At 41.8% G+C, this 21397-nt stretch overlaps 1 protein-coding gene across 1 annotated transcript in view; it reads right to left on the reverse strand.

Moving 5' to 3' along the window:
* PPP2R1A (protein phosphatase 2 scaffold subunit Aalpha) overlaps positions 1–21397 on the reverse strand; it is a 2558186-nt gene that overhangs the window by 1004518 nt on the left and 1532271 nt on the right. The window contains exon 9 of the mRNA XM_044079364.1: positions 6244–6378. Within this exon, the coding sequence (XP_043935299.1) occupies positions 6244–6378 (135 nt within the window). The remainder of the gene's footprint in view (positions 1–6243; positions 6379–21397) is intronic.

Below are 21397 nucleotides of genomic sequence, written 5' to 3' on the forward strand. Positions count from 1 at the left end.
CTGGGGATTGATAGAGGAATGGGGAGTTATGGGTAAGGGAGGTGGAGCTAAGCAGTCTAAATACTTTTGAACTGGCCAGTGTTGGATCCAAAGTCCCACACGTTGAAGCCAGACGAAGGAGACAACATTGGAATGTTATTTCCACCTTGGCTTATTCTGCATCCAAAAATGTATCTGACTGTCAAGGAAAAATATTCTGAAGGCAGAAGAATACAGCATCTTGAATCTCACAACTGCCTCTTGACATTCTCTGACTGTTGGGATAAATTTGCTTCTATTCTGCTTGGTGTACAGTGAATAACCATTTTCCACAGACACTCTGCTCTCTCCAGTTTTCGCTTCCTTTCCTTTCTACCACAATTTTGTCAGGATTAACTCTTTTTGCTGGTATTACTGCAACTTTTCTAAAATAGGTCTTGGCTGTTTTCTCATGGCCATGTTTGGAGCATACACTCAATATGCCCTTTCATTTAACAAATCTTGCTGTGGAACACAGTCCAGTTGCTTACTTGTGCTTTCATAGAATTAATACAGTCTGTTCCTTCAGTTTCTTTGACATAGCAGAAAGTCCCAGGTTTTCTCTGTGTGTTCTGTCTTCAAACTCTGTTTTTTGAAACAGCATTTCCTGAGAAACCACACAAGTTTCACTCTGGAGACCAAATCAGAGTATGAGACCCTGGAACGTAGACAATATCCAAAATATCCACAATAAAAATCCAAAATTTCTGGAGTATGAAGGACGTAGTTTAATAACGCTTGAGACCAACAAAAATGCATATCTTCCTCAGATACAGGCACAAAATCAATTACATTTCTCAATTAAAAACACCCTTCTTTTATACTTTGAGTAAATTGAATCATTAAAATCAATTACTAATTAATAGCAACATAATTACAACATAATTGATTGCAACTAAACTTGTGAGAAATGACCTGAATGAATGTGGTATTTCTGTAGGTTCTAAAATGAATCTATATAATATTGAAAGGTATATTGATTTATTTAGTTTAAAAACATTTTATTGATCTTAGAAACAGTTAAACAAATATAAAAATTAAATTGATTAATAATTTTATATATATATAAATATATGCAATTAAAAACTTTTGTTGTATTCTGTAATCTTCATTATATGTAAAATATGTAAAATACTACCATCTAGTGGACAAAATAATGAATTACAGCTTGGCAGCTCTTAATTTAAGAACTGGGGTAATAGAAAGCATTTCATTTAGACCAGGCTCCTTAGTAGCTTCCAAAATTATTTGCCAGAATAACTCTCTATATTCGAAGTTTTGTTTCCCACATGCCACCCCTGATTTCTTTTGGAACAATTTCTAACACGAAAAATAGGAATACTGATTCCTTACAAGTCTGAGAATGTCTGAACAGTGCATTATTCATTTTATTTTTCTTGATATCATAATAATGTTCATATATTCTCGATTTGAGTTTTCTTTCTGTTTTCCCACGTAAAAGAAGAACAGGAGTGGCATGTGGCTAGGTAAACTAGTGGTATTACAATTGGCAAATTTGGAGGATGATATGGTTCTATTTCTACAAGGTATAAATATATTAACCCCACTATTAATGAACTGACATTGTGAACATGATCCACATTTGTATGTTCCAATTCTGTGTGATTCACTATCACACCCCATGCTGCCCCCAAACTCAAAAATATTTTTTAAGTTCATGTCTCTTCTGTATATGAATTTCAAAGGCTGGTTTCTTATATGTTCTAAATCAGTAAAATTTCTAAATTTGTCCCACTCTTTAGTAATAATATTTTTAATAGTGCTGAATCTCCTGTATAGTCCATAATGTCTTGAAAAATTACTAGAATTATTAAAATTATTGAAATGTATATTAACATGGGGATCTTCTTGCCCTAAAATAGGGGCAAATCTGTCTTTTCTACCTTCCATTACCACATTATACATTTCCTCTATTAAATAATTCGGGTATCCCCTGTCTTTAAACATGTTCATAACAAATTGACAATCAAGTACAAAGTCTCTTTCATCAGAGGTCATCCTGCTTGTCCTAATAAGTTGTCCCTTGAGGATGTTTCTCTTCTGACTAAAGGGATGACCACTAGAAAAATGCAGGTATGAATTTGAGAAAGTAGGTTTTCTATATACCTTGGAGACAAAATGGTCATTACTTTTAGTTAATAAAACATCTAAATAAATACATTCATCTAGGTTGATGGTATATGTGAAATCTAAAAAATTAGTAGTACTTTTTATATATTGTAGGAATTCCAAAAATTTGTCCATAGTATCAGTCCAAAAAATAACAATGTCATCCAAAAAGCGCTTATAAAATACCCAACAGTTTGCAAATTCACATTCATTAATAAATAAAATTTCCCACCATGATAAAATAATATTAGCATACGTGGGGGAACACTTGGCCCCCATGGCCACACCTTTTTCTTGCCTAAAAAATTCTCCTTGATAATACATAAAATTATTTTTGAGGATTATTTCCATTAATAATAGGCAGGTTTTAAAAACATCCGGTGATATACATTTGTGGTGTATCATACTTTCCTCTAACCATAATAATCCAATATCGTGAGGAATAGATCCAAACAAATCAACAATGTCCAGAGTAATTAAAATTATTTCGTTGCAAAACTATTGTTTTAACCTGTCTTAAAAAATCCCAAGAATCTTTTAAGGTGTTTATACCACAATTAGATAAATCTTTTAATTTAATGTCTATGTATTTCGCTAAAGGGGTGGTAATAGAGCCTTCTGAGGCTACTATTAACCTTAAGGGTGGATCGTCCTGATCCTTGTGGACCTTAGGGATGCCAAATACTGATGGAACTCTAGGGTTCTGGGTGGTAAGAAAATTGAAAGTGTCCAGATCAATAGAGCCATCAAGTAATAAATCATTGAGCATCACATTAATCTTGGCTTTTGAAATATTAACTTCATTTAATGAAGCTTTGGTATAACTATAGGTGTTATGCAGGCTCTCCTTCATTCTGGATTCATATGTAATGGCATCCATTAAAACTACACCCTTTGTCTGGTTCCATAATTCTAAGGTTTTTGTTTCTTTTCAAACCATCCAATAAACTAAGTTGTTCCTTGTTTAAATTAGAAAAAACATGGTGGGAACTCACAGATTTCCTGATTTCATTTTCCAAAACTTTCTCAAGATTTCTCAACTGGGGCTGAAGTGGAGGGTTAAAAACACTCTTCTTTTTTAGTTCAGTTTGAATGATATTATTGTTATAACCCTTGCCATCAAATATTAATCCCAAATTTTGTTTTCTTAAAAACAATTTTAGGTCCACTATGGCCCTGGGTAGACTGACCTTTCTGATTGGAATAAACTTAAAACCTTTTATAAACAATTCGAAGAATTCCTTAATAACATCCACTGAACTGTAATTGAAAATTTTATATTGGTTAAATTCAAAAATATGACCATTTTGTTTAATAAAATTATCTCTACCGTTTAGTTCCTGTAATTCCCTCTGTGGGGGTAAACAGGGTGATAATGTACCACTGTCCTGTTGCGTAACTGATCTGACCTCCTCAGAGGGGGAATATACTCTAAAGGGATGTCACTAGTTCTATCAACTTCATTTTGATTATCAAATTCACCATCATTTTCTACTTCTGTGTTGTAATTGTCTGGGGTAACACCCTCATTTTCCTTTCTATACGTGTTATAAGTTTTTGGCTTTGGGTATGCTGTCCCTGAATTGTAGGCTTTAATATCCCTCTCAAGCTTGAGGGCTTTTCTTTTCATGTTGTTAATACATTCTTTTCTATATTAGAAAAAATACTATTGTATACAATTTTCTCATTTCTAACAGAAAACAATAAATCACTAGTAATATTAGTGCTGACTTTGTTAATTTTAGTAACAAGATGTGTTCTAATCCTGTCATTCTCAGCTATAATAGCTCGGACTATGTCCAAGCCACATTTATCAAAAATAGTAATGAGTTCTTTGTGAAAAATAGAACCCTCCTCCACCCTGTTAGGGTATTTACTAATGCGTAAACCTTTGGGGACTATTCCCTTGTCAATACATTCTTTTAAATAAGTATTATCACAGGCTAACCTTTCAAATTTGTCCAAATAAAAATATAGTAAGTCCAAGTTTTCTTTGTAACTTTGATTTCCTGTTTGGTTCTTTTGAATTGATTTTGTGCCTGTATCTGAGGAAGATATTCGAAAACACATTTTTGTTGGTCTCAAGCGTTATTAAACTACGTCCTTCATACTCCAGAAATTTTGGATTTTTATTGTGGATATTTTGGATATTGTCTACGTTCCAGGGTCTCATACTCTGATTTGGTGTCCAGAGTGAAACTTGTGTGGTTTGGTGTACTGTTTGTTCACTCTTTCATCTCTCAATTGGTTATTTCCTGAGAAACCTCATATTGGAGCCAGCTTTTTTTCTTCATTTCAACCTCTGATTTTTGCAGTTTTATCAGTTCATTTGAATAGCTAATTAAATATTCTATTTTTACACACTTTTGTTATTTGACTTGATGTACTCTCTTCATATATTTTCATCACCTCTGTGTACAATTAATTTATTTTCTCCTCTAAATTACTAGAAACTATTTCCTGTACCAAAGCTGAAGCTTGAACTGTTTTGCTGGACAACTGCAGGAGTCTTCCCAGTTAGTGTTTCCTCTTCATCTTTTGTGACTGATTTTTTTTCTCTTTCAGGTTTTCTACGTTTCTTCTTTGCTGACATCCCGTCAGTGCACTTACTAGACAGTAACTGAATTTTACCCCAGATAACAATTTCAATAGCTCCATTTTATGTTTTCACACAGAGAGCTAGAATTAAGCTGCTGATCACTATGCAGCCATACTGGACATCCCATTTAGCAAATACTCTTTCAGCCTAGTGAGGAACATTGGTAGAGTTTCTTGTTGTCTGTCTTCTATGGATACAAATTTGACAATGCAACTGTTTAGTGCATGCTAGCAAAGAAAATGGAGACTGAAGAAGAAACAAAATACAGAAGCCATTTTTTCTGCTCCACATCTTCCATGCAGACTTCAATCTCTGTTATGTCTTCTTATGGCAGACTTACTTGCTCCTGCTGGAAAGCAAGTTATATTCAAAATCAACAAAAAGTAACTGCATTACCAGTATCTCAGGGATGAGAATTTTTGCCTACACTTACTTGGCACAATGAAGATAGAGACTGTATTTTCGATTTTTGCATCCATCTCCCACTGTGTGCAATGTGTTAATGCTCAATGTGTGTTTTGTGTGTGTATGTGAATATACAGATCCGTGTGTGTGTGTATACACATACACACACACACACACACATATATATATATATATATATATATATATATATATACATACACATTTACTTTGCATTATCCAAATGTCACTTACCCGAAAATCATATCCAAGAGACGACTTCGCCAAAAACTTTACTTTAATAAAAAATCAGATCACCAAAGTTTTACTCTGGGAAGCTAACCACTTGGCCACCACAAAAAAAAATGTAATAGATGCAAATCAAACCACCCAAGTGGGGGGGGGGTAAACACCCCCCCAACAAATTATACCACTCAAAGATTGCACTATAGTGGAGAAAAGGGCAAAGTTCACCATGGTGGCCAAATGGTTAGTTTCCTGGAGTAAAACTCCAGTGATCCAGGTTTTCATTAAATTAAAGCATTTGGCGAAGTTGTTTCGTGGATGTGACTTTCAGGTAAGTGAAATTTCGATAATAGACCCATATATATATATATATATATATATATATATACACACACACACACACACACACACACATACATACAGACATAGAAACACACACACATTCATACAGACCCCTGAATACTATATATATATATATATATATATATATATATATATATATATATATATATATATACACACACACACACACACACACACACACACACATACATACAGACATAGAAACACGCACACATTCATACAGACCCCTGAATACTATTTCCAGCTTTGCTGAGAACCTGTAATCTCAGATACCATATTCTCTCTCACCAGATCCAATCCCTTTGCCACCCCCCACCTCAGCAGACAAAAGTTACTAGCAAACAAACTGCCATTGTGCTAGCAGATCAAAGACATAAGACGTTTTTATCAAACTTATAGTTAAGAACATTCTGAGTACACTGTTTATACAACTGCAACTACTGGCTGCCAAAAATACACATGAAGATGCATGTTTTAACATTTACCTCATCTTTAAGTTGTGCTAGAAACAATGGAAGAAGATGTTCTATGGTGTTGTCCTTCCCTAGGATTGGCGACAATCCCATGATAACAGATGCAAGGGCTGACTTTACATGTTGATTGGCATCTGAAACTAGCTCCTAAAAAATTACACAATAACATGTTTACACAATATTTCTGATTCAAAACCACATTTATAATACTGAAAAAACAAATCCAACAATTAAACAATATATCATTACTTTATTAAGCACAAATGACTATTTATACAACAATATGGAGAGTTGGAATAAACAGTGGACAGCCGAGTACAACTGTGGAAGCGCACTTACCATAGTGGTGCAATGGTAGCATTGTTGCCTCACAGCAAGAGGTTCTCCCGTTCGATTCTCGGCGGGCGTGCGGGGAGTGCCTTCTGTGTGGAGTCTGCATGTCCTCCCCGCGGTTGGGTGGGCGTTCGAAAGACATGCGTAAATGGGCATGCCTTCGTTGAAGGTTGAACGTTGAGCTGGCACCTCGGCGTTCGTGAAAATCTACTGCCAATCATTAACAGACCGGAGTTCCGCTGTGGCGACCCCTAACTGGGAAAAGCCGAAAGACAACAACAACTTACCATAGCAACAGATGTAAAAGCACCAGGCTCACTGCTGCCCCTAGAGTCTGACTTCCAGAGCTTTCTGGACTTCCCCACTTCAGAACTGTATTCTGTGCTTAGCACAGGACATCAACCAAACACACAGCAAAAGGAGAACAGCCTGGGTCTTTTTTATTTAGTGTATGTGTGTGTGTGTGTGTGTGTGTGTGTGTGTGTGTGTGTGTGTGTGTGTGTGTGTGTGTGTGTGTGTGTGTGTGTGTGTGTGTGTGTGTGTGTGTGTGTGTGTGTAGTGTGTGTGTGTGTGTGTGTGTGTGTGTGTGTGTGTGTGTGTGTGTGTGTGTGTGTGTGTGTGTGTGTGTGTGTGTGTGTGTGTGTGTGTGTGTAGAAACATAACTGTGCTTCAGCAAGGTACAAAAAAGGCCTGTCCTCAGAATGTGAAACACTGGAGGACCAGGTAAATCTGATTTTAGAAATAGTAGAATTACAAATTCTCTGGGGACTCCCTTTTTTGTGAGAATTCATTGCCTTCTCCACCTCCTGGCCTACCAGGATAATGAGGAGATGATCACTATTTGGGGGAAGTTGGGTGGGAGTTTATAATGTAACAGTGATCCCACTACACCAGCAAAAAAGATTATGGTGAATGTACTCAAGTAGCTGCTCAAAGAAAGAATCACTGATACAGAATAAAGAGAGGGTACTGAGATACTTAGTTGCCCCATGTGATACAGACAGACGCAGTGTGTCCTGTAGGACTGCAGCAGGGAACCTTGCCCTGATGTTCAACTGAAGATCCAGTCTGCATTACCTAAGAAAGGTGCAATCTTAGTGAACACATTTATAATGAAGGTTGTTGCCCTAGCAGAGTGGACTCTCACAAACCCCCTTATGACTTTTTCACACTTAAGAGAAATTCATCCCATTAGCTAGTCCGTTAAACAAAAAGATTACACTGAAATGGAGAAAGTATAACTGTTCCTAAGCCACCATGGTATATTTTATCAGTCATGTACATTTGTAAAATCAGTCAGTTTAAAACACACTATCCCCCAATATCTCTCAACCTCACAGCAAAAGAATTCTGAACAAAACCAAAAATAATGGGTGGGACAAGAGCTCAAAATCAGGGACAGATTTCAAATACTGTGCTTACAAACTTTGGAAGTTGCTAAAACAACAGGTTTTGCATTAGCATGCATTTTTGAAGGATATGATGTCTGAAATTAGTACGCGTGTCATTATTTAGTGACCTCAATCCTCAATAAGAAGGCAGAAAACAACAAATATTTTTGGCATGTTCCTGTTGAAATAAATAAAAAAAATCTGGAAATTCTAGATAGTTGAGAGGTATGCTCCCTCCCCTCTCCAAGAGAGCTATAAAATCAACTGGTTATAATCCTTCCAATGACTTTCAATAGAAGTTTTTCAGAGTTCAAAATCCCATACAACTGCTAAAAGCAAACCTCTTAAATATAAAAACAATGTTAACAGAAAGGAATTGTGAAACCAAAAACCACAAAATTCATCATTAAGTAGTGGGAAAGCTTTGGAGAAAAATTCTGAGGATGCTATTAAATAAACCTGCACTACAAGACACTCATAATTTACATCATAATGATTATCAAGAAGCAAGATCCACTGTAACTTAAAATCAAGACTTCTAATACAATGGAACACGACAGACAAAAAGCCGAAACTTTATGTGATAATACACAGATGTTACAGGGGCCTTTGATATGGTTAATAACATATTCGTGAAAAAATAAGAAAACCTGGATTATCCAATCAACATACAGTATGAACAGCAGAGTGCATTTACTTTATATTTTTTTATCGGGTTCTGTGATTGGAAGACAAAAGAGAAACACTCCTTTGAGAAAGGCTTTGCAAACTAATAAGAAGCCAAGGGAGCAGGCTTTTCAACAACAGTGAAAATTACAGAAAGCCATTAACTATGCCTTAATAATGGAAAAACTGGAATCTGAGTCAAGCATACTTGCTGAGTATTGTAAAATGTTTGAAACAGAACCAATGGGAGTATCAGTGTTTTGAACCATTACCCAATTTGAGAAACATTTCAATTTAACACAGTAAATCTTACGAGAGGATTCCTTCTGGAACATGGATAAGACCCTGAGTGCATCAGTGGACAAGGCTGGGTCAAGGCCATCACTGGAACTGGTGGAACGAATCAATTAGTCTTTAGGTCTGGGTGAGGATTCCAAGAGGGGTGAGATGAGATGAGAGATCCTGTCCAGGATCCAACATCTACAGTGGTTCCCTGATGTAAGGCATGAAAAAGGAAATCAAATTTACCTGGGCTAGTATGGGGTAATTAGAAAATGAAAACTACAGTGGCTCTGCATCTGTTCGCTTTCTGCAGAAACCTAGAAATCAAGGACAAAGAAGTATGTACAAAAGAGCATGAGTAGCCATTGTTTAACTAGAGCATCTCTCTCTCTCTCTCTCTCTCTCTCTCGGGGGGGGGGCAGGGCAAAGAAGTTGCTGCACTTGTTGTTGGATGGGGAAGCAAAAACAGTAGCTGATGTGTAACCACTAGACTGAGAGTTGTTGGATGGGGAAGCAAAGGGATCACAGCAAAAACAATATCTAAAAAACTAAGGGTAATGCTGCTCAATGCCAGAAGTCTAAATCTCAAAATGCACGCACTCGAGGCCCTTCTCAGTATGGAGAACATCGATGTTTGTGCTGTGACAGAAACCTGGTTCAAGGCTCCTGAGAGCACCCCAGCGCTATCAGGTTTTACCTCATATCATGCGTTCCGGCCCCAAAATCTGGACAATACCAAGAAAGGAGGGGGGGTATCCATATTCATCAAGGACACCCACACCTCAAGACTGGTGGCAACGCACGATGCATCGGAGACCATCCAGGTGCAATTAACCATAGGCAAGACTGCTCTGCAAATTGAAGCATGTTACAGGCCACCCTCACAAACTCAGGAACCTCACATGGCCTTCCTGAAAACACTAGAGGATAAATGTATCACCAAACACCATCATACTAGGTGACTTCAATTACCCTAATATAGACTGGGAACACTACTCAAGCCCAAACACCCTAGCCCAAAAGTTCCTGGAATTCATAAACTCAAATGCCATGGAACAACTAGTCACCATCCCACAAGAGGAGATAACATACTTGATCTCATCATCACGAACATGGGAGCACAATGTTCAACACCGGAGGTGTACCCTCACTGGTGAGATCAGACCACAAACTAATCTCGCTGGAGGTCCTCATCCCACCCCACCTGAAATAAAAAGACCACAGTAAAGAACTTCTCAAAAGCCGACTTCACACTTCTAAAGACTAGTGTGGTCTCCTTTAAGGCCCCGAGCCGGCGGAAAACAGTACTCAAGCCGCTGAATCACTTACAAATGCCTTCTACCAGCACCTGCAGGACTGCATGGATAAGGCAATCCCAAGCAAAACAAAGACTCTTTGTACCAAAGGCAAGCGTCCAGTCTGGTGGACCCCAGCCATAAACAAACTCTACAACAAAAGGAGGAAGCTACTACAAGATAGAGCAAAATCCTTAAAAGGTAAGACACCCTTGATCACTATAAGTAAAAACTAAGAGCTCTCATAAAATCATCCAAAGCAAATTTCGAGAGAAAAATAGCTAAAGACTCAAAAGACAATCATAAGGCCTTCTTTAGCTATGTTAGAAACCTGGGAGGAAACTCCCAGATATGCTCAGAGCTAGTTCAAAATGATGTGAAGATTACTGATCCTACAGACATTGCCAACATACTGGCTGACAGGTTCAGTGCAAACTTCTCCCCTCCCCAAAAGGAGAGATATCTATACCAAACGATTGCAGCCCCCAAACATCTCCAGCGCCCAAGTGAGAACTGCTCTCTCCAAAGCAAAAACACAGCATCCATGGGACCTGATGGTGTCCCCGGCTGTGTGCTCCATGAACTCAATGAGGAATTAAACCCACAGCTAGGACAGCTGTTTAATCAAAGTATTACCTCTGGATACGCACCCAGGAGTGGCGCACTGCAACTGTGGTACCACTTCACAAAGGCGGTGCCTCCACCGACCCTGGAAATTACCGCCCATTAGCTTGACAAGCCTTATCTGCAAAGCCATGGAGAGGATCATAATGGACCTCATAAATAAAGACATAGGGAATTTGCAGACTTTGGATCCAACCCAGTTTGGCTTTGTCAAAGGCAGATCATGCCTTTTAAACTTGGTTGACTTTTTCAAACAGTCACCAAAGCCATTGATGAGGGAAAGGCAGTCCATACAGCCTACCTCGATCTGGCTAAGGCCTTCGATACAATACCCCATTGGGTATCATTGAAAAACTCATCAGCTTAAATGTCAACCCATACATCACAAGATGGGTTGCAAACTGGCTGAGTGACAGAACCCACAGGGTCAGAGCTGCTGGCGCCATGTCAGACTCAAAGCCTGTCACAAGTGGTGTCCCACAGGGCTCAGTCCTGGGCCCACTCTTGTTTGGCATCTACTTTTCCAAGTACAAGCAAACACAGGAGGGTTATGGCTGACAAAGTTTGCAGATGACTGCAAACTGGGCCATAGTAGAAAACACATCTGACACAGATATCCTTCAGAAGGGTCTCACAGAAACGGATAACTGGTGCCAGAGCCACGGCCTAAAGTTAAATGCCAAAAAATGCATAGTCATACCCTTCGGGAAAAACAAGGTTACCCCTAGCTACCAAATTGGTGGCAATCCACTGAGCACAGAAGAAGTTATCAGGGACCTGGGGACCCAGGTTGATAGTAGTCTGTCATTCGACACCCATGTAGCTAAAGTAGTTAGGAAGACCTTCTACATTGCCCACCTTATCATGAAGGGATTCTCATCTAGATCAAGGGAGGTCATAGTCTCCCTTTACTCATCACTCATCAGACCAATGATTGAGTACAATGCCCCATTCGGAATGTATCTGACCCGACACTTGCAGCAGCTGGAGAGGCCACAAAAGTTCCTCACCAAAAGGATAAAGGGTCTCAAAAATCTGTCCTATGCTGCCCGACTGAAAGAACTCCAGCTCTATTCAGTCGCCACGCTGCTCAGAGGTGACCTTTGCCTAACATACAAGGCCATGTCAAACCCAGATTTGACGAATATACTTCACCTCAAAAAATCTAGATCCATCAGAGCCACAAGGGCGGGAGACTTAAACCTTGACACGGCTATTAATAGGACGTGCTGGAGGGATAGATTCATCACCCAAAGACTCCCTATGCTGTGGAACAAAATCCCGGTACATGTGAGGCAGAGCACCTCGCTGGCCTTGTTCAAGAGAAATCTTGACCAATGGATGGGAGATCGCAGATATACCCCAGGGATTACCTCAGTGTCACTGCTCGACAGAGGCACAGCAAAATAATGGGTATAGTTCCCCATACTAAAGGGGTGGCGTAAGCCACAAAACGATGGGCTAGGCTTGTAAATGCCCTCGGGCAGATAGCCTAGTATGAACCTATGAACCTATAATATCTGATGTGCAACCACTAGACTGAGACCCAGCTTGTAGGGCAAAAGGAATGACCTGCTGACTCTGATGGCAAGGCAACTGACCTTCCTGGGAATGTGCACTACTATTAGAAGGCAATGCAAAACAATCACTCACTGAAATACTCTCATGGCTTCTTTGCATGAAGACTATAATCTGGTTTCTACCTGCCTGATGTACCAAACCACTGTCATGTTGTTAGTCTGGATAGAAATAAACCCTATAAAAGCAGGAAGTCCTGTAATTACTGTAACATAAGTAGGACTGCATGCATCGCCAAGATACTGATGTGAAGGCTGGCCTTTTGACAACTCATAAAAACCTTGAACCATCTTCCCATACAACTACAATGGTCATACACCAGGTGAACACCACGGAAGGGAGCTGTGTGAGACCAAATGACAGGGCTCTAAACTGAAGGTGTCTGGCTCCCAAGCAGAACAGCAGATATTTTCACAAGGCTTTGACTATTCTGATGTGGAAATAGGCATCCTGGAGATCAGTTGAGCACAGCCAATCATTTACCTGTTGGCAAGGCAAAACTGACTGCACAGTGGCCATCCATAAACTGTTTTTCTTTATGCAGTTGTTTAGATGGCAGAGGTCCAGAACTGGTCCAAGATCTTTTTTTTTTTCCCCAAAATCAAAAAGAATTTTGAAAAGAACCCTGACCCTGTCTGATCTGGTGGGACCCCTTAGATGGCTCTTTTTGAATAAAACAAATCTCTCTTTTGGATGCCTTTTGTTGGCAAGGTGATATATCTGGAGGTGCCCATCTTATCTGGGGGGCTGGGGCTAGAAAAAGGAGTTGTAAAACCTCCAGATATTAGCCTTCATACCCTAGTATCCTGAGTGATGGCCATCCATCCAGAGAGTAAAGGATAAACAACACCCAATTACCTCCAGATGACAGCAGTCAGGCAAGCCCATCAGGGAAAATAAGGTTGCCTGTCAGAGAAATATCCACACTATCCCTGGTTCTACAGACAACCTCACCGTGTGGGTCTGTGTCCATTAAAGTGGCCACTTCTGCTATCACTGCTGCTGTCAGAAGTGGATTCAAAGGGCTGACACTTGGCTTTTCTGAACAGCACTGATTTAGGCTCCTTTTGGTCCCTATAATATCATATCTGAAGAATCTCAACTCTGACTCCCATGGCAGAAAGCGTTTTCCCTTCCTGTTCACACTTCTGCATATTTTCCTTTACATTAGGACCAAACAAGGATGATCTATTATTGGAATAATTTGTAAAGGATGCTTTAAAGTTGTTTTCAAAGTCATAAAGGCAAAGCCAGACTTGATTTAGTATGGTAATGCCTGCTTCCACAGCATTTGCCGCTCCATCGGCTGCATTACCCATAAGTCTCATACAGAGGTTAGTAATATTCATCATCATGTACAAAGTGGTCTCCAATTGTTTTTTTTTTTGGAATCTGATGTGGGTGATCTTTTCAGACAGGCTAATGCCTACTGTGCCAAACCTCTCTGGAAATTATTCATATTAAGTGGTGTAGTTCAAGGCCTGAACAGTGTACTTCTCTGAAGTATATGCCCTTTTCCTGAATCTATCCATAGCTCTAGACTCCTCAGTGGGTATTTGATGAGTAGCTGGGTGCTCTGTCAGCTATTTTTGGTAGCCATAATAATGAAATGCATCACAGGACCCTTGGCCTAAAGCTGTCTGCCCTTGGGGTGGGGCAGTCAGAATCTTGTCTGGCTTGCAGGGTACTGACGTTCATGTAACAGGCTCCTGCCATGACATCTTAATGGCCAACTCAATGAGGCATTTGGGAGGAGAGACCATTCAAGACATAGAGCCAGGCAGTAGCCCTCAAATGGAACAGCTTCATTCAGAGAGGGTGGATCAGTGCGCCAAGATCCCGTTTGTGATATTAATTTGAGAGTTTCGTCAAAAGTGGTGTCAATCTTTGTCTGAACATTATGGTGGCAAATGAGACCAGGAGTGGCTTCATGTACCAGTCCGTTATGGGAAAATAGAATTTAAAGAAGCTTGAGGTTGGAGCACTAGTTTTGCTGGCTCAGATCCGACAAGCAGCTCAATGACCCATCAATCAGGTTGGATGGACAGGATGAATAAGATCCTGTAGAACATCCTCAGAATAAAGGTGCCTAAAAGAAATCAGAAGTTTATCATCCATGTCATGAGTTTGAGTCTTGTGGTTTGGGCAAATGAAAGTCTTACTACTGAGTGAGGTATTATGCGGTGACTAGTCCTGGCTAGTTAGAAATGAAGGGAGAACCAAAGCTGTCTGGGACAAAAGGGGGTCACCAAAGAATTTTGGAACCATCCTTCTGAATTTTCAGGATGACCCTCTGAATAAAAGTCAAGGGGAAGCCATACAGGCATTATCCTTCCCCTGTGAAGAAGACACCCACTGCCCAGGTTTCCTTGCAAGATGTCCTGGAGCAAAACATTCTGAGCTGATGGTTTAGACGGGAAAAGAAAAGGTCTATCTGTGAAATACTCCACAGGTAGACAATCTGCAGGAAGTCTTCCTGACAACTTTTCTGTCCTAATGGATTGTGACTGGCTTGGAGAAAAAGCTTGTGATATATAACAATGACCCATGCCATCACTACTAGCCTGCACAGAGAGTTAACACTCTCCAAACAAGATTTTCAAAGAGCTTTATGAGCACATTCAAAAGGAAACTAAGCTTTTTCAGTACAAAAAAAAAAAGATCTCAAGGAGGAACTACCTCTGCTTTTTAGGGCAGAAATGTAAAACATCTTTCAAAAACCTTTCCACTTGAGGTAGGGAAGAAAGGGGAATCCATGGGCAAAGAAGCAGAGATGATTTAAAGGTGAATCTTGACATAACAGTAAAAAAGGCCGGAGGATAATCACTCACACAAGTACTGCAGAACCATGGAGTCTAAGCCTTTTAAGGGTCCTCCTGGTACTTGCATGGTGGGTCTCAGCGGGCTGACGTATGTGGAATATTGCTGGTCTCTGTTATGTACTTACCATAAAGACAGATTGGTACTTACGTATTATAGCAACCAGATTCTAGCCAGGAGAAGAGGCTGTTTTTCCAAGCCTTACTCACATACTCCTGCCGAAATATGTAATCAAACTTTGTTATAAGGAGAAAATAACACTCCTTACTACATCCTTCTACCTGTGTTGCAGCTATATATATATATAGAGAGAGGGAGAGAGATAGAGTTCTGCTTTTTTCTGGAGGATGGTCAGGTGGACAGACATGGAGCCGTGATTATCGTTAGACACAAACGATTCTTCCCTGTTCGATGGTAGCTGTTTGAACCTAAAACTTTGTAAGTGCATGAGATCAATGAGGCACACTTTACCATTTATCTACAGACAAGTGGATAGTCACTTAGTAAAATTGCTGGTGAAATCTGTCATTGTAAGCATGCCTCTCAACCGTGCATGAGGTGCTGCTTCCCTATTATAGTGTTACAGGGTGACACTTAAAAGCTGCATGTTTTTGGCCAGACAATTAAGCACATCACTCACCAGATGAATGCTTCACGTTCAAATGTCATAGCCTTCATAACATGCATGTCAGTGCAAACCTTTTGGTGGAACAAATAAGTTTGTAATGGCAGTGTTTGAAAACCTCTCTTGTTTATTATGCATTTTTTTCATTCCGTCTTGGCCTTTCTACCTGAGATTGTAATTCCCACTTTTACCAGACGATATCAGTGTATGTATGTGTCTTAAGTATAATGCATTTGACTATATGTTCTGTAATTGTTTTTAGGTAAAGTAATTTTAGTTTTGGATGATCACACCGTCATATACTTTGCCCATGGTGTAATATTGTTAGGACGCATCTGTCACCTTCTTGACAGGGTGATCATCCAAAACTAAAATGAGTTTACCTAAAAACAATTTGAGAGAAAAAGAAGTTATGTACTCATCATAACATTCCATCTGAGCAGGTGTACTTCATTTGTCTTCAACCTGTGGGTTTCAGATCCGAACTGGATCCAACATGGCCGCATTTTCCAGCTACTGATCTGAGCTCCCAGCTCCTCCCCTTCCCATAATCCCCCTTGTCTCCTTCCTCCCTTCAGATCGAGTTTGCTGCTAATTACGTAACACATACCCGACCAAACAAGACCCCACATCCTGAAGGGCACCCTGAAAGGCCTAAATTCCCAGACTGACCATGACCAATTCTGGAGTATTCATATTAGTAAATGGTCAGTACCAAAATGACGAGGTCGGGGGGAGGAAGGGGGGAAGGTTGAAGACAAATGACGTACAACTACTCCGATGGAACGTTATGGTGAGTACATAACGTCTTTATTTGAAGTAGTTGACTTCATTTGATCTTCAACCTGTGGGGACAGATTCCCCAACTACCAAACACCTGGGTGGGCCTCATGGAAGGATATTCCAGAGCACCGCGGAGCCAAAGGATGCCCTGTTCCTTGACACAATATCCAATTTGTAATGTGAAATGAAGGTATGAGAGGAGGACCATGTAGCTGCAGAACAAATATCATCCAGTGACACTCTGGACCAAAAAGCCGCTGAAGTAGCCCTAGACCTGGCAGAATGCGCTTTTACTTGATCCGGAGGGGAAATTCCTCTAGAAGAATATGCTTGAATAATGCACTGGGAAATCCAACGAACAATTGTCACTTTAGAAATTGGTTTCCCAAAGAAAGGTCTTGAGTAAAAAACAAACAATTGATCTGATTTACGAAATGCTTTAGTTCTGTGCAAGTAAACTCTCAATTGCCTATGAACATCCAACAAGTGCAATTTATATTCCCCTTATTTTGAAAATTTGGGAAAAACACTAGTAAATTAATAGTTTGTTTAATATCTGCCTCCGATGCTACTTTGGGAAGGAAGGAAGGGTTAGCCTGCAAAGAAACTCTAACTTTATGAAATATTACATATGGAGCCTTGATGGATTGAGCCTGATGTTCCAACACTCTCTTTGCAGAAATAATGGCCACCAAAAAAGCAGTCTTCCAGGATAGATACTGTAAATCTACCGAAGTTGCTAGTTCAAAAGGTGGGGAGACTAACGCCTGGAGCACAAGGGTAAGGTCCCAGAGGGGAGTTGGATCCTTAACTGGAGGTCAAAGTAGAAAGGACTTGCAAAGTTTTGAAAAAGCTAAAGAAGACATGGTTTCCCCCACATGAAAATTAGAAATGGCAGCCAATTGAACTTTCAGTGTGGAGAAACTGGCCCTTTGATGAAAAATTCCCGCCAGAAAGTTTAGTACTGCAGACAATGGAGCTGTAAAAGGATCCAAGGCATGCTGTGAGGCCCATATACAGAAAAGTTTCCATTTGCTATGATACACCCTTCTGCTGGAAGACTTGTGAGTCGCCATCAAAATATCCTTAACCGGAGAAGATAAACCAGGAGTCCTAGCAATCATGGGAACTGGAGCAGCCAAGCACAGAGCTTCAGACTGCCCAGGTCTGGATGAGGAATCCTTGAGGGATGAGAGATAAGATCTGGAAATGGATCCAACGTCCATGATGGAACTAGTAGATGACACCATAGGGAGAGGAACCAGACTTGGCGAGGCCAGAATGGGGGCAATAAGGATCACAGTGCTCCCCAGTCTGCCAGATTTCTGAAGAAACTACAACATGAGGGATAACGGAAGATAAGCATAAAGAAGTCCGGGACGCCAAGCATGAATTACTCCATCTCTGGGGGCTTCCCCATGAGGGGTTCAGAGCGAAGAACTTGCAGCATTTTGCGTTGGAAGGAGATGCGAAGAGATCCCAGCAGGGATGACCCCACTTTTGAAAGATCTGTCCCACTACTGAAGGATTCACAGACCACTTGTAAGGCATCAGGATAGATCTGCTGAGCCTGTCTGCTAGAATGTTGGACCATCCCGGAATGTGCGTTGCCACCAGAAAACGGCCGGTGGAGATCACCCATTTCCACAATCTCATGGCTTCGCGACAGAGGGGATAAGATCTGGTTCCCCCTTGTTTGTTGATATACCAAACCACTGACATACTGTCCATCTGAATTGCGATCATTCCTAGAGGAAGTTGAGCATGAAGGGCCTGCAACACAAAAAGAACCGCCCTTATCTCCAGGACGTTGATATGCAAATTGGTCTCAGATGGGGACCATGTGCCTTGGACTGTCCTTCCCGAGCAATGCCCCCCTCCCACCCTAGCTGGAAGGCATCCATGGTCACAGTGGCTTTGGGAAAGGCCGGAAGAAAAGGACGTCCCTTCAGCAGGTCCAGGGACTGAATCCACCACTGAAGAGTCCCTGCACACTCGGGAAATTAGAATGGAATGAGACAAAGGTAGATCTAACACGGACCACTGAACATCAAGGGGTCCACTGGAGAATTCGCATATGAAGGTGTGCTAAAAGTAACAGGTTGATCATTGCCACCATAGACTACAATGCTCTTAGAACTACTTCTGCCGTCAGAACTTGGACCTGAAGGACATACAGGACATGCATCTTCAAACTGCATATCCTATCCAGGGTGAGGAAAACTTTCATTTGAACGGTGTTCAACCGAGCCCATATGAAATCTAGAACCTGAACTGGGGCCAGTGGAGATTTGTTTTGGTTTATGGTGATGCCCAGTTTGTTTCCTAGGTGAAAAAAGCAGCCCTGGCCTGACAAAATAGATGCTTGGAAGGGGCAGCAAAGAGCCAATCACCCAGTTAAGGGAAGACCTGAATACCCTGAAGCCTCAGGTGAGCGCTACTACCGCCATCACCTTGGTAAACACCCTGGGGGCTGAGATGAGACCAAAGGGAAGGGCTCTGAACTGATAATGATTGACTCCTAACCGGAAGCGGAGGAATCTCTGAGAGTGCCTGTCCATCTTGATGTGGTAGCACGCATCCTGGAGGTATATCGAGCGCATCCAATCGTTCACCTGCAGATAGGGCAGGATGGAAAGAAGACTGAACATCCGGAATTTCATTTTGGTTACCGACAGGTTCAAGGTGGACAGATCCAGGGTAGGTCTGAGGTCCCCTGTTTTTTTTTGGCACTAAAAAGAATCTGGAGTAAATGCCTGATCCGGAATGGTCTGGGGGGATAGGCTGGATGACCTGTTTGATTAACAGCTTTTTTATTTCTAGTGTTGCTTCCTCCTTTTGTGTGGGTGGGGCATCTGAGAGATGTTTCTTCGATCGTGGTAGTTCTTTGAATGGGATGACATATCCTCTGGATATAATTCGCAACACCCAGCGATCTCTTTTAATGGACTCCCATGCCATTGGGTGTAGCGACAGGCGATCCCTGACTGCCTCCAGAGATGAGCAGTTGGTCACCCCTTCAGGGCTGCTGCCTGGGTTTCTCCGAGAAGGTTCCTCAGGACCTGAAGCTTCTAAGACCCCCTCTGCCTCTCGGGCGGTGTCTGCCATAACCCCCTCTGCCTCTGGGGGAAGGTGAGTCCTGAGTGTCCAGGGAAAATGCCTGAGACGTCTGGAACCACATCTTCTTCGTCCCTCACTGATTCCTGGAAAAGGATCGTTGAGGGGAGGTGAAGCAGATTCCGATGGCAGACAGTGTATTCCCGTCCTACTCACTCTAGACCAGAGTCTCTTTAACAGATTTCCCAAAAAGGGAAGAACCATCGGCATGGCACCTGATGGCAACACCTGTCTTGGCAGCTCTTGCGGCTCCCTCCGTAGTGTGGTATAACAGGCGCATGGACGTATTTGAAACTGCTTTAAGAATGGCCATTTGTGCAAACTTCTTTTTGTCCTCTGCCGACATGGACGCCAGGGTTGACTCAGCGACTTCCTTGACCAAGTCTTGCTGTAATCGAATGATGTGTGCCATGTAGTTCAGCGCCCTTACCAAGAAGGTTGCTGAAACATACACCCACTTCCCAAAATGGTCCATCACCCTTGATTCATGATCAGAAGGGTGAACCATGGAGCTCTCCTGCATGAGCTCCTTCTTGGTCGTGGCTGCCACAACCATAGGATCCACTGGGGACCCCTTATTCCAGCACGTCCTGTCTGATGGGGGACTCAAGACCTTGTCCAAGAGCTTAGAGATGGGCTCCATGGTGTCCGGTTCCTTCCATGCCCTAGATGTTATAAGATCCACTAAAGGATCCGCAGGAGGGGACATCCAAGAGGTAGATGGGCCCATGACAAACACCTCCAAGAACAATGACTTGTCAGAGGTCAGTTTTGGGGCAGACCCCCCCCCCCCCGGTGGAGGAGTTCCATGATGTCTCCAAAGGAGACATCCTCGGGGGGTGACCTTGGAGAATCTTCCCCTTCCTCCAAGTCAGTGTCTTCGGTGAGAGAATTTAGTGGAGAGTCCAAGCGCCTCCTCTTACACATCCATTTGTGAGGGACCTTTCAGTGGGAGTCTCTGGAGTGGACTCGCAAACCGTGGGGAGCATCCAGAGGCAGGATGGTCATGGGCTGTCCATGAGAGGGCAAGACGATCGGGACTGCACCCAAAGTCGAAGGGGTCTGGACAGAGACCAACACTAAGATAGTCAAGGGTCTCAAAACCGAGAGAATCCTCTCCACCATGTCAAAGGCTGAAGGGGAACAAACCTCCTGGGAGATACCACTGGGGGCTGTCCCGCTCTGACATGGCAGGAGAGTCAGAGCAGAGGCTTTAGGAGCAGAGATGCCAAGAGGGATACTACGGCTCTGAAACGCTTGGAGCTGACAGCACCCCCTTGGATCCAACTCCAAGACTACGGCTTTGAGAGCTCGGATCCAAACTCATCGGATCCGACATGCTCAAGGCAACGGCTGGCGTCCAGGTACATGTAACCATTGGCGCCGACCTCTTGACCCCGAGGGTCCTCAGATCCAAAGACTCCAAAACCGAAGATCGGATCGGAGAAGGAATTATAGGTGTAAAGAGGCTGCAAGCTCACCCCTCCAGAGGGAGAGGGTGCAGGCAAGACCCCCATCTGGATATGAGTGCGGATAAATCTCTGCATCATCTTGTCCATCTCCGCTTCACTCAAGCTTCGGATGGAGTGGGAAGAAGATGCCACCAAAATAGGTCTGAAATGCCGGTGGGGAGAAGACCTAACTGGGGACAG

The sequence above is a fragment of the Protopterus annectens genome, chromosome 8.part0 (assembly GCF_019279795.1).
Source record: "Protopterus annectens isolate FY-2018-M chromosome 8.part0, PAN1.0, whole genome shotgun sequence".
Classification (NCBI taxonomy): Eukaryota; Metazoa; Chordata; order Ceratodontiformes; family Protopteridae; genus Protopterus; species Protopterus annectens.